The 12690-nt window shown below is 46.1% G+C and overlaps 1 protein-coding gene across 8 annotated transcripts in view; it reads right to left on the bottom strand.

Moving 5' to 3' along the window:
- Positions 1 to 759: 759 nt before the first annotated feature.
- Positions 760 to 12690, bottom strand: part of KDM2B (lysine demethylase 2B) — a 195011-nt gene continuing 183080 nt past the window's right edge. For all 8 annotated transcript variants that reach the window (XM_073676278.1, XM_073676279.1, XM_073676280.1 and 5 more), the window contains 3 exons: positions 3170 to 3331; positions 2789 to 3007; positions 760 to 2071 (listed from right to left, as the gene is read on the bottom strand). In XM_073676278.1, the coding sequence (XP_073532379.1) occupies positions 1890 to 2071; positions 2789 to 3007; positions 3170 to 3331 (563 nt within the window). In that variant the 3' untranslated portion in view covers positions 760 to 1889. The remainder of the gene's footprint in view (positions 2072 to 2788; positions 3008 to 3169; positions 3332 to 12690) is intronic.

Here is a 12690-nt window from a genome sequence, read left to right as displayed (position 1 = left end):
TGCCACTGCAGCGTAAAGCAGGTAATTGGGGTCGCATTGCAACCCTCTTAGGGTACCGTGAACGTGACAAGCAAGTTGCAATAAGTTGGATTTTCTGCAACTTGCTTGTTGCGGTACTCTAGAGGTTGCATTACAACAACCACATTCATTCACCTTCATTATGCTGCACTATAACAGCAGACAGCGATCTTTGGCCATCGGCTCTGTGTGTGCAGCTTAGAAAAGGCAGCTACTTAATATATGTTATTGGAGGTAGTCATCAATGAGGTATGAACATAGAGGCAGAATGCAAGTTGCCAAGATGATGATTTGTAGTGGTCATCTAGGGCATTCTTAGATTTCACACTTTGAAATATACAGTACATGTTGTAATTCACATTTGACAGGGAATTTGCCCACTACAATACAGAGTTTGGAATACACTACTAAATGTGGTTATTTTTTTTCCCAAAAAATCAATAGTACATGTGAAGATGAGAAACTTTGTAATACATCTCATCAGTGGAATATGCTTCTATTTTTTCCTGGACTGTATTGATATATCACTCTCAATTCACAGGTAAAATCTAAACAAGGCTGTACAGATTTTACCATTATTGAGATAGGAGATGACAGTTTCCATTCAGAGTTCAGCGGAGAGAGGCGAAGCTAGAGGCAGGCACAGACATTCCCCTAAGTTCTCCTGAGACAACAGTCACACTAACTGTGGACCTTCTATCTCTTCCATCCACTTTCACTTGTGAAATGAAAGTCATGGGATTTAGTAAAAGATTTTAATAAATGTGTTCATAAATAAACATGATACACTTTTAAATTCCAACAACATTACTTACATTAAAAAAGTATACATCTGACTCCATGGTGCAGGAGTGGGATAGACTTGCAATGCATTGATGTAAATGCATTTACCTGTGTAGTCTCCTATACAGTGATAACCCCATTTTTATATTTCCAGTGCAAGGGGCATCTATTTTACAAAAGGAGATTTACAAGTGGTGTTTGAAGAGACCCAAGTTCTTCTTTGTACCTGATCTGGCTCTTTAACTATAACAATCTGTAGCCAGTAAATGGTGGTAAACATGTTGTCCTGCGAACAGTTAACAAACTAGATTAAAACTGCTTGTATGCATTCTACAAAAAAAAAAAAAAAACCACCTTACAACAATGGCACTTCTGAAGGCTAGTATGTTAGTCGGACCCAAAGCTTTGGACAAAATTGTCCAGTGGCACAACAGTGGAGATTGCCTGATAGATTTGCCCTGAATCACTGTATATTTGTTCAACAGGCCACAAAACTTCATGCTATGCTGGATTTTCATGTGCAGAAAGGATCTGTGTCAAAATGAATAAACATATATGTCTGCTCAGCATGCGTATGTTTCATGTAAAAAGCTAATTTAAACATGCTTTAGAAGTGGTCACACGTAATGTCGGCTTCACTGCCTTCATTATCTGTACATGGAAGGATCAGCAGTTCACCCCTCACCAACTTGAAAAGTAACACTGGCATCATACATTGTAAATAGAACTTTCAAATAGTCATATACAAAAATATTTCTGCATAATGTATGAAATTATTTTTTTCAATCAGATTTTGGAAGGCTTCTATGTTCTGGGTGGTCCACTTCTAAAGACACACAAAGCTCAGAAATTGAACAGTTTAAGAGCCAATACAATAAAAGTTACCAAGTACATGCCCTTGGATTTTCAGGAAGTGTCCTTGAAAGGTTAAACTTTTGTTCCAGTGTCAACCTTTAACAGCTGGTGTACGTAATGCTGGAGGAAGTCTTGATATAAAGGAGGCCGGTCAACCTCAAACCTCTACTTTTAAGGCCAATTTTGTCTTTCAGTTGCAGCGCTAAGAAAGGTCTACAATTACTTTTCGTTAATTAGCTGATTTTCTGAAGCAGCTTTTCCTCTGTTTGTCCAAACTGTACAATTACAGACATTTCTGCTATGAACTGTTCGCAGCCCTCTTTAGTAACTTGCTTGCAGAATCTCAGGTCTATCAGACAGATGTTGCCGCATCGTTTGAAGTATGTCAGGCACTGGTCTGTAACATTATTGCAGTCTGGAGGGAGAAAAAATATCAGTAAATATATTGAGTTTTATCTCAACCCATTCATTTACCATGTATATCTAGAATTAGAAGGATGTGAGTGTAAAGAAGAAACTACGGCTTTACAAAGAGGCTATTCCCGCTCATTGTTGTGAGTGGGCAGAAAATATTAATGCAGCCAAAAGCTGGGTGAGGATATTTAAATACACCTATACGAAATCTCATCTTCTGCATTCATTTCGGCCACATCACATCTTCTGTATGAAGATGTCTCAACACTTTCTTAATGGAAATTTCAAGGAAAGAAGGATTGGGCATCTTAAATTTCAACATGCCTAATTCTTTATGCTTAAGTAACTCAGATAAAAGGTTACAATTTATGACCACATCAATCTTGTGAATTTTCTGAGCCAAAGTCGCTCACTGATGGATTCAGTCAACTCACTCGGCGGTCTATGTATTGTGATGCATTGAGGCTGTAGCCGCCAAACTGTTGTTTTTTTTATTTTTTAGTTATATTTAAATACATGCAATTGGTTTGGTTTTATTAAAAAATTAGCAAACACTTTTTGCAATAAAAGGTGTCAATATTGTTTAACTTATCTTTACTCTATATCAATGTGCTGCAACTATTCTGTCTATACCAAATAAAATGACAATTGTCATGATTGAAAAGGCTTATCTACAGTTCATCATCACTAAAGCTTTTACTTTGCGGTGATCACTTACCTGCTAAATTAATTTCTGATAAAGAATCCCTGGTCGATGTACCCACTGCAGTGAGCAGATTAATGGATTGATCAGTAACATGGTTACAGAAGCTCAGATCCAGTTTAGAAAGAAGAGGCATGTGCCGAATCATGAGTCGCAGTGAGGTGTCTGTGACGTCCAGTCCTGCTAGACGAAGCTCTGTAATATTCCTCAATTTACTGCGGTTGTCCATCTGACCTGCAAGAATTTCACAGAAAGTGAGTAAAGAATAGTTTCCTGCAGACACTAAAGGTGACTGCAGGGATGTTAGAGACCACAACTCCTCTAAGAGACAAATCAAGAAATTATAGTGAAACAAATAGTGCTTTACAACGCTGCACTGTTCTATGGCTGTATTACCTGGCCTGTTGTCTGTTGGAGGTGACAGAAGGTCCCTCATCTGTGCATCTTTCAGCCCTTCTACCCATTGTACATTTAGAGATCTTAGCAATGGACAGCTGGAACTACAAAGAGCAGAAACGGCAATCCAAGAGCAGCCAGATAAATGAAGCTCACGTAGGGCTGGAAATAGAAAAATATTCATGCATTAGAAAGAAGGCGTATATTGTAGGTTGTAAAACTACAAACAGAATATTTACTGCACTAATAGTCTCAGTTTTTAACTTTCACCAAGTGCAAGTGTAGTGAATGTATTTAGAAACAACACAACAAAGCCATCTCTATTAGTCTTACGTTTCCTTTAAAGGGAACCAGTCACCAGAAAAAAACACTGTTAATCTGCAGGGTAATAGCGTTACTAACCAGCCCAATGCCTGCACGCAGCCGAACGCTGCAGGGGCAAAATTAACTTTATCTCAAAGCCCCCCCTGGCAGCGTTCGGGATTCAGCCACCGATCTGAGTATACAGAGCAGCCCCTGTAACCGCGCCCCCGGTCCTGACTGACAGCCGGCCCCAATGCACAGCCTGTCGAATTGGACATGCAGGAGGAGCGGAGCAGATTCATATAAACGCATGTGAGAAAAGTGAGTATATGGACAAATTCAGACGTCTATATATTGCAGGCTGCAGCTCTCTTGACTCAAACTCAACAGCCTCAAATCCATCTACAAGGATGCAGAGCTGGGGTCAGGACACCTGTGATGAGTCTGGAAATCATGGTCTGTATTCAGAGACTGTTTCACAGACGTCTGAATTTAGCATTGACATCTGTGTTCATTCTGGAATTAGTCGCTGATTAGGATTGCCGCCCTTCACTACTGACAGCTATCTGTCTAAACATGTATACATGGAAGGCTGGCTATCATTGCATAAGATGATGTGTGTGATGAAAAAAGGTTTTTAGAAGAAAAAAACAAAACAAACACATTACCTCTATCTAGTGACAAACAAATATCGTCATGATTAAGAGATCTTGCTCAAAACGTGTACACCTTGGATCTTCTGATCTATGCAGCCATTGCTAGATCACCTGTTAACACTGCACTCATGATGGAATTTCTCCTACGCCGGTGAGCTGATGATCTACGCACTTTACCATTTTGTTGAATCTACGGGTGCATGGAAAAAGCTCAGGGTATGAGCCTGCACCATACCTGGAAGACTCAGGCTGTGCTATAGAGCTAGCATCTGGCTGCAACAGCAACAATCAGATCTAAGCGCCAATCTCTGCTGTTAACCCCTTAAAATCAGCTGTCAATTTCTGACACAGACATTTAAAAAAAAGCACGATCCAAGATATGAGATATGCGCATAGTCCTCTCCCTCCGGATGCCATGGCAGCTAGGGGCCTGCTGAAGGCCCCATGGCTGCTACATTGGTACTCCTGTGGGCTTCATAGGAGAGCCCCGATTGTTAGCTATATATGGCAATACAGCAGAATTACAGTATATAGAACAAATGATCACAGGTTCAAGTCCCACTAAAGGACAATTTTTTTTCCTAAATAAAAAAAAAGGTTAAAATTATCTCCCTTTTCCACTTTTAAAATAAAGACATATGAAAAATGAAAAACACTCAGTATTGCTAATCCATAAAATCCATTCTAAGAAAAAATAAAAAATTAATCCGCACAAGTAATTACAGTTAAGGAAAAAATTAAAAGAACTGCCAAAACACTCATCTCAAAAAATGCAAGAAAAAATGATCAAAACCTTGTGTACTCAAAAATTGTAAATCAATAAAAAGGTTCGTTCACCTTGCAAAAAAAAAACCAAAAAACGCCACACAAGCCCTCACAAAAAGCTATGGGTCACAGAAAATGGCGACAACTCAACTTTTTTTTTTTAAGTTTTTACAAATTTCTGATTTTTGTCCACTACTAAATTAAAAGGTAATGTGTCACAAAATGTATTTCTTTTAAATGTTTGGACTTCCATGTTAAGTTTATTTATAAAGGTATAAATTAAAATGGTGTAAATGTTTCTTTTTATTTATAACTGTTTAACTGAGCCACTGGGGGCTGCCACTTTTATTTGCTGGTGTGCAATTTTCAGAGCACCACACTTACACACCACAAATACAGCAGCCACAGGGCATAAGAGACTGCTGTCCGTGTCCGACCCAACTCAACTCCTATACTGTGGCGGTCTCAGCTGTGAACTGGGCATGCTCAGATCACAGGTAGAGCGGAAGCCTGGCCCCATGTCATTGTAGCCTGTAAGCTTGCGAGCAGGGCCTTCACGCTTATTAATATCCAAGTTATGCTTATTCTGTATTGTAAAGTGCTGCAGAATATGTTGGCGCTATACAAATAAAAAATATTATTATTATTATTATTGTAGCCCAGCACTGGGTTGCAATTTCCTTCTGTCAACCAGTTGCTTGGATCGGATCAGCGCTCACTGCTCATTACAGATCACAGCTCAGTGGACTGTATCACATAAGATTAGATACATTTTTAAGCTGACAATTGCTATCTAATCCTATCATGTGTGATGCAGTCCAATGATCTGTATATAATCCTACATCTCAGTATCACATTGCAGTCACCAATAAAATGGCACTGTACTGTGATCCTAAACTTCATCCTCCCTTAGCCAAAGACCCAGAAGTGGAAGGGAGGAGTGACATCAGGCACATGTGATCAGATCCTGCCCACATTTACTGCTGTCAAAAAGTGAACTAAATTATACGTTTTTTCAATTGATGAAATTTTTTTTTATATTTTAATTTTTTTTAGATGACACATTCACTTAATTAAAAAAAAACAAAAAAACAACCTATACAGGTTTAACATCACCATAACTGAAGAATCATGATGCCAGGCTGTTTTTATCCTATAATGATTGCAGTAAAAACAAAACCCAAAAACAATGGCGGAATTGGAATTTTGCCATCACACTGCATTTGGAATTTTTTTGCACCCTTCCCAGTACATTTTTGGAACAATGAATGTTGGCATTGAAACCTACAACTCATCCTGGATAAAATCAATACCTCTTATTGCTATGTCAATGGAAAAATAATAAAGTTAAGGCTCTTGAAAGAAGGAAGGAAAAAACAAAATAGCACATACAAAAATTAACCAGAGCAGGAAGAGGTTAAAATACTTTATATTGTAGCTTCATTTTGGTCTAAAAACCCCCATACACAAAGTATATTAGAACCCCTGTTCTTAGCATTCTGACCACTACAGTTCAAGTAGATCAACAATATTATAAGATGTAGTCATTTTTACACATTTGGGCTGTGTGCACACGATGCGTTTTTTAATGCGTTTCCGCGGCGTTTCTGCAGCTGCATTAAAAACGCATAGTAGAAGGGCAGCAATGTTCCCCAATGGAAATCCGCATGTGATGTGCCCATGATGCGGATTTTTCCGCAGCGTAAACGCTGCGATCAAACATCCGCAGCATGTCCATTAATTTTGCGGAAACGCTGCTTTTTCGCCGCCATTGACTTGCATTAGACCGCATGGAATCCGCATCACTGTATATGTAGATGCGCATTCCATGCGTTCTAATGTGCGGATGGTACCCGGGTGTGGATGAAAGGACTCTCATCCAGACCCAGGTACCATTAAAAAAAAAGAATAAAATAAATAAATATATATAAATATATATAAATATATATATATATAAATATATATAAATATATATATATATATATATATATATATTTATATATTTCCGGAGTCCCGCGCAGCGTCCTCCTGGCTTCCCGGGCACTTCGCGGTTGAATGAAGGACCTACGCTGACGTCAGAGTCATGTGACGGGTCACGTGACGCCAACGTCGGCAGGTCCTTCAGTCTTACACTGCCGGCAGCCGGGACGGAGGGAAGCAGGACACCGGGGGCCATCGGAGGGTAGTATATATTTATTTTTTGACATTCACACACTATATAAATCCATGCCGGTTGCATGGATTTATATAGTGTGAAGATGACAAGCACTTTCTAAGTGATGCTAAAATTGCTTGGAAAGCGCTTGTCAACCCGCATGCGGAAATTAAAGTGAAGAACGCTTCACATAAGCATGTCCCTGGCAGGAAAATGCATGTACAATCCGCATGCGTTTTTTCCTGCCAGGGAGATGCAGAAACACTCAGGAAAAAATCCTGAGCATTTCTGCATCGTGTGCACATACCCTCAAAAACAAAAAAGTATCTCTGGTGCTTCTTCGTGACAATCCACACCAAAAGGACCACTGTACTGCTCTGCGGAAATGGGAGAAAGAGTGCTTGAACATTTGTGCAGCATTGTACTCTTAGGCTGTGTGCCAACTATGCGTTTTTCAAGCTTTTATGCCGCGGAATTTCCGCAGCGAAAATGCTTAAAAAAGACGGATTTTGGTAAGCCTTACCTGTAAAATCCTTTTCAGCGAAGGAAGGAAGGGAGACACAGATCCATTACTAGTGGGGGTAGGCGGAGCCCCACAGGATAGTTCACCTCAGATTAGAAAAAAAGTGACGACCGGCCCCTCCAGCTTAGGCTCCTCCTACTCCCATGTCCTTCAGTCCGTACACAAGCTAAGGAAGAGCAGACAACACCAGCGGAACAACACAACCCCTTCCGAAAATTCAGAAATGCGAGAGAACAGGTTATGCACATAAAAGAAAAAACACACAGTCCCAGGCACTACTCACTGGACCTGACAACTGCGATGAGCTGGCAATGCTGGAACAGAGCCCTAGCGCGCCGACCCCAGCCCAGATGACCGCGATCAGAGAGGAGTCGCGCCGCATCTGGAAAACAATAATACACTTCTGCCATGGGAGGGTGCTGTGTCTCCCTTCCTTCCTTCGCTGAAAAGGATTTTACAGGTAAGGTCTTACCAAAATCCGTCTTTCAGCAGCAGAAGGGAAGGAAGGGAGACACAGATCCATTACTAGTGGGACGTCCCAAAGCAGTCCAGAACTCAAGGGTGGGAAACAGTGGCAGAATCGCCAACACCCCAAGAACTTAGGCAAGCACGCAACAAGCGCCGAAAACGAGATAAAGAGATAACCTAAACCACCGCCGCCTGCAGGACTCTGCGTCCCAAGGCCGCATCGGAGGAAGCACTCACGTCCACTTTATAAAATTTAGCAAAAGTGTGAACGGAGAACCAGGTAGCCGCCCGGCAGAGCTGCGCTTCCGAGGCCCCCTGACGAAAAGCCCACGACGAACCAACAGCTCTCGTGGAATGAGCTCGAACCTTAACAGGACAAGGCTCGCCCTTGAGCCGGTATGCCTCCAGGATAGCCGAACGTATCCACCGAGCTATAGTGTCCTTGGAAGCCCGCTGACCACGCCGACGACCAGCAGGAATCACAAAAAGAGAGTCCGACTTCCGAAACCCTTGCATGATTGTAAGATAGAACTTCAATGCCAGCACCAAATCCAACGAGTGCAAGGCCCGCTCCTTTGGACTCTTCGGTTTCGGACAGAGGGAAGGCAACACGATGTCCTGATTGACGTGGAAACGCGACACCACTTTAGGCAGAAAATCGCAACGGGTACGAAGCACCACGCGATCCGAGTGGAACTCCAGAAAAGGGGGTGAGCAAGACAGTGCCGCCAACTCAGAAACCCTTCTCAAAGAGGTGACCGCCACCAGGAAGGCCACCTTCCAAGAAAGCAAGTAAAGCGTAGCTGAATCCATAGGCTCAAAAGGCCCATGCTGAAGAGCCTCCAAGACTAGATTGAGCCGCCAAGGAGCCACAAAAGCCCTCCGAGGCGGAAACTGACATGCAACCCCGCGAAAACACGAACGCACATCCCTGCGCGAGGCAATAGCCTTCCGAAAAAGCACGGATAGTGCAGATACCCGACCCCGCAAGGTACCAACCGCCAGACCCTTGGCCAAACCACACTGCAGAAAAGCCAATAAGTTGGGAATGGAAAAAACCATCGGGTTCCTTGACGATCCAGAACACCATGAAAAAAAGGCCTCCCAAGTTCTGTGATAAATCCTAGTCGTAGCTGGACCTCTGGCCGCCCGCAAGGTGGCAATGACCTCGGCCGAAAACCCACGACGGGTTAAGAGCTCGGTCTCAAGTGCCACGCCGTCAAAGGAAGTGACTTCAGGCCCGGATGGCGAATGGGCCCTTGGGTTAACAGGTCCGGGCGAAGAGGCAGTGGAAACTGAGGCGCCGCCAGAAGAGACACCAGCGTTGAATACCACGCCCTCCGCGGCCAATCCGGCGCCACCAAAATCGCCGAAATTCGTTCGAGTTTGATCCGCCGGATCACCAGAGGAAGTAAGGATACCGGCGGAAACACGTAGATCAGCTCGAACTGGTCCCATGGGGCCACTAGAGCATCTACCGCCACAGCCTCCGGGTCCCTGTACCTGGACATGAACGTCGGAATCCTGGCGTTCAGCCTGGATGCCATCAAGTCCACTTGGGGAGTCCCCCAACGGGAGCACAACAGTGCAAAAACTTCCGGATGAAGACTCCATTCTCCGGGATCCACCTGCTCGCGACTGAGGAAGTCCGCCGTGATATTCAGCACTCCTGGGATGTGAATCGCGGAGATGGCTGGAACCCTGGACTCGGCCCATACCAGGATCCGAGAGACCTCCATCATGAGTCTGGAACTCCTCTTCCCGCCCTGATGGTTGATATACGCGACAGCTGTCGCATTGTCCGTCTGAATCCGGACCGGCAGACCGCTCAAAGGGACCGTCCAATGTCGGAGGCAGAGAAATATTGCTCTCAACTCCAGGATGTTGATCGGCAGAGACGACCCCTCTGACGACCAGACCCCCTGAACCCAGAGATCATTCCAAATCCCCCCTCAGCCAGTCAGGCTGGCATCGGTGGTAATGACCGACCACCGTGGGAGGAGGAAGGATTTCCCCAGGGATAAAGCCTCCGGACGTAACCACCACCCAAAAGACTCTCGCACCCTGCGGGAGATACCGACACAGCGATCCAGCGAAGCCGGCGATCGATCCCAACGGGTCAAAATAAGATCTTGGAGACCCCGGGAATGAAATTGTGCAAACGGTACCGCTTCCATTGCCGCCACCATCAGACCCAGAAGGCGCATACACTTCCGAAGGGACATCGCCATCGCCGACCTCATAGCCTGGACATGGTGACGAAGGTTCGCTTGTTTGTCCGGAGGCAGGGACACCACTGCCCGTACCATGTCGAAATGCATCCCCAAGAACAGGATTGACTGCGACGGCTCCAATGACTACTTCTTCCAATTGACCAGCCACAAGAAGTCCTCCAGGTGCTGAAGGGAGAGATCGCGAGCTGTCACCGCCTCCTCCGCTGTGGGCGACACAATTAACAGGTCGTCCAGGTAGGGGAGAATCGTAACTCCTTGCCTTGGAAGGAGTGCCATGAGCGGCGCCAGAATCTTTGTAAAAACCCTGGGCGCCGAGGCCAACCCGAATGGTAGGGCCACAAACTGGTAATGGGCCTGACCTATGGCGAAACGCAGGAAGCGCTGGTGAGTCCTGCCGATAGGGACATGCAAATAGGCGTCGCGGATGTCGATCGACACCAAGAAATCGTATTGCGACAGGGCCGCCACGACAGAGCGAAGAGACTCCATACGGAATTTCCGGGTCCGGACATGAAAATTCAATTCTTTGGAGGTCCAGAATGGGGCGAAACTTGTCCTCCTTTTTGGGGACCACAAAAAGGTTGGAGTAAAACCCCCTTCCCCGGTCCTCCAGGGGAACCGGAACCACCACACCCTGCTGCAGAAGAGAGTCGACCTCCCGCAGCAGTGCGGCAGCCAGCTTGGGCTCAGACGGGATGTGTGACTGACGAAACCTGTCCAGGGGTCGAGAATGAAACTCTATGAAATAGCCTGCCGACATAATCCGCGTCACCCAGGCGTCTGATACGTGGGACGCCCAAATCGACCCGAATTGTAGCAGACGACCTCCCACCCGAGAGCCCTCGAGTGGGTTCCTGGCGTCAGTCCGCTTTAGCGGGCTTTTTGTCAACCTCCCGTTTGTCCTGACGGAAATGTTGTTTCCAGGGTGTACAGGATTTCTAGGTGGTCTTCTTTCCGGAAGACGAGGGATGACCCGATCTCCAAGAGGGCTGACCGAACCGTCCCCTGGGCCGAAAGGACCGACGACCACTACCGGCATTTGACTTGCCAGACGTAGAAGCCGCTGCTTTCCACTGCGGCAAAGCCGTATCCTTGGCCTTGGCAATCAGCTCCGTGAGGTCCGAACCAAAAAGCTGACCGCCCTTGTAAGCCAGACTCAGTAAACCTTGTTTGGATACTGCGTCTCCAGTCCACTGTTTAAGCCACAGTGCTCTCCTGACTGACGGCTGAGGATTGAGCCCTGGACAGAACCGAAGTAGTATCCAGCACTGCGTCCCTGCCATATCGGGCCGCCTCTTCCAACAGCTGGAAGAGCCTTTCCACCTCAGACAGCGGAGTCCCATCTTGCCACGCCGTCCGCAGCTGATCCAACCACCGCAGAGAAGCCTCACCAGCCCACATGGCCCCCCAAGGCCGCTCGGAATCCATGACCTACGGCCTCGTAGATGGACTTCGCCGCTAACTCCGTCCTTCTGTCCAGCGGTTCCTGTAGACTCGCCTTCCCTTTAACAGGAAGCAAAGAAGATTTGCTCAGCTGAGACAATGGCACGACCACTTCAGGAGAGGGGACCCAATTAGCGATAGTCTCCGTGGAGCAGGGATACAGGGCATCAAAAAACCGCATCCCCTGGAAGCGTTTATCCGGACACAGGCGTTCTTTCTCCACCACCTCGTTAAGTTCATTGTGCGCCGGCAGCGTCGAACGAGCCCGACGCGACTCCTGATACAGCCGGGCCCACTTGCCAGGGCGCGTCGTCACCTCTTCAGACAGCAGTAACGCTTCCCGCATAGCCCCAATAAAAGCGTCCACGCGGCCCGAAAGCGAAGCAGAGCGACCCTGCCGATCCTCTTCATCAGAATCGGAGATCTCACCAGCAGAGTCTGTCGGTGATTCCGAAGCCTCCGACGCACTGCGCGGAGGAGACCGCGCCACCACAGGCCTGTGGCGCTTCTTGCCTCGTGACGTCGGTTGGAACTTAGCTGATACCCAATGACCCAGGAGGTCAGACAGACTGTCAATGGAGCGTGTGAGCGCCTCCACTTTAACATTACTGAGACCCCCGACCAGTGTCGAACCTGACGCCGTCGAAGATCCCGGCGTATCAGATACGCGTGACCGATCCTGAAGAGAGGTCCGCGCCCCCTGGTCCCTGATCCGACATGCCCCCACACAGTTGCGAGCGTCGCGGATAAGGCGGTAATAACCCCTTACAATGGGTACAGTAACCGAGGATGTGTGATTCCGCTACCACAGCCTGTTCCTACACAAAAAATCACCAAGCACTGAAGGGTTAAAGCTCCTCAGAGGGAGAAGAGCTACCCCAGCTGCCTGCAGAGCAAAAGTTAACCTAACAGACTAGGGTGATGCACCCTCTGATCCCAGAAGCATGCACATCCAGAAAGGGTTAACTGCCCTG

This window comes from Phyllobates terribilis, unplaced genomic scaffold, assembly GCF_046119375.1.
Source record: "Phyllobates terribilis strain yellow unplaced genomic scaffold, ASM4611937v1 Scaffold_1__5_contigs__length_1240528914, whole genome shotgun sequence".
NCBI classification, from domain to species: domain Eukaryota; kingdom Metazoa; phylum Chordata; class Amphibia; order Anura; family Dendrobatidae; genus Phyllobates; species Phyllobates terribilis.
This window is presented reverse-complemented; position numbering and strand designations above follow the sequence as displayed.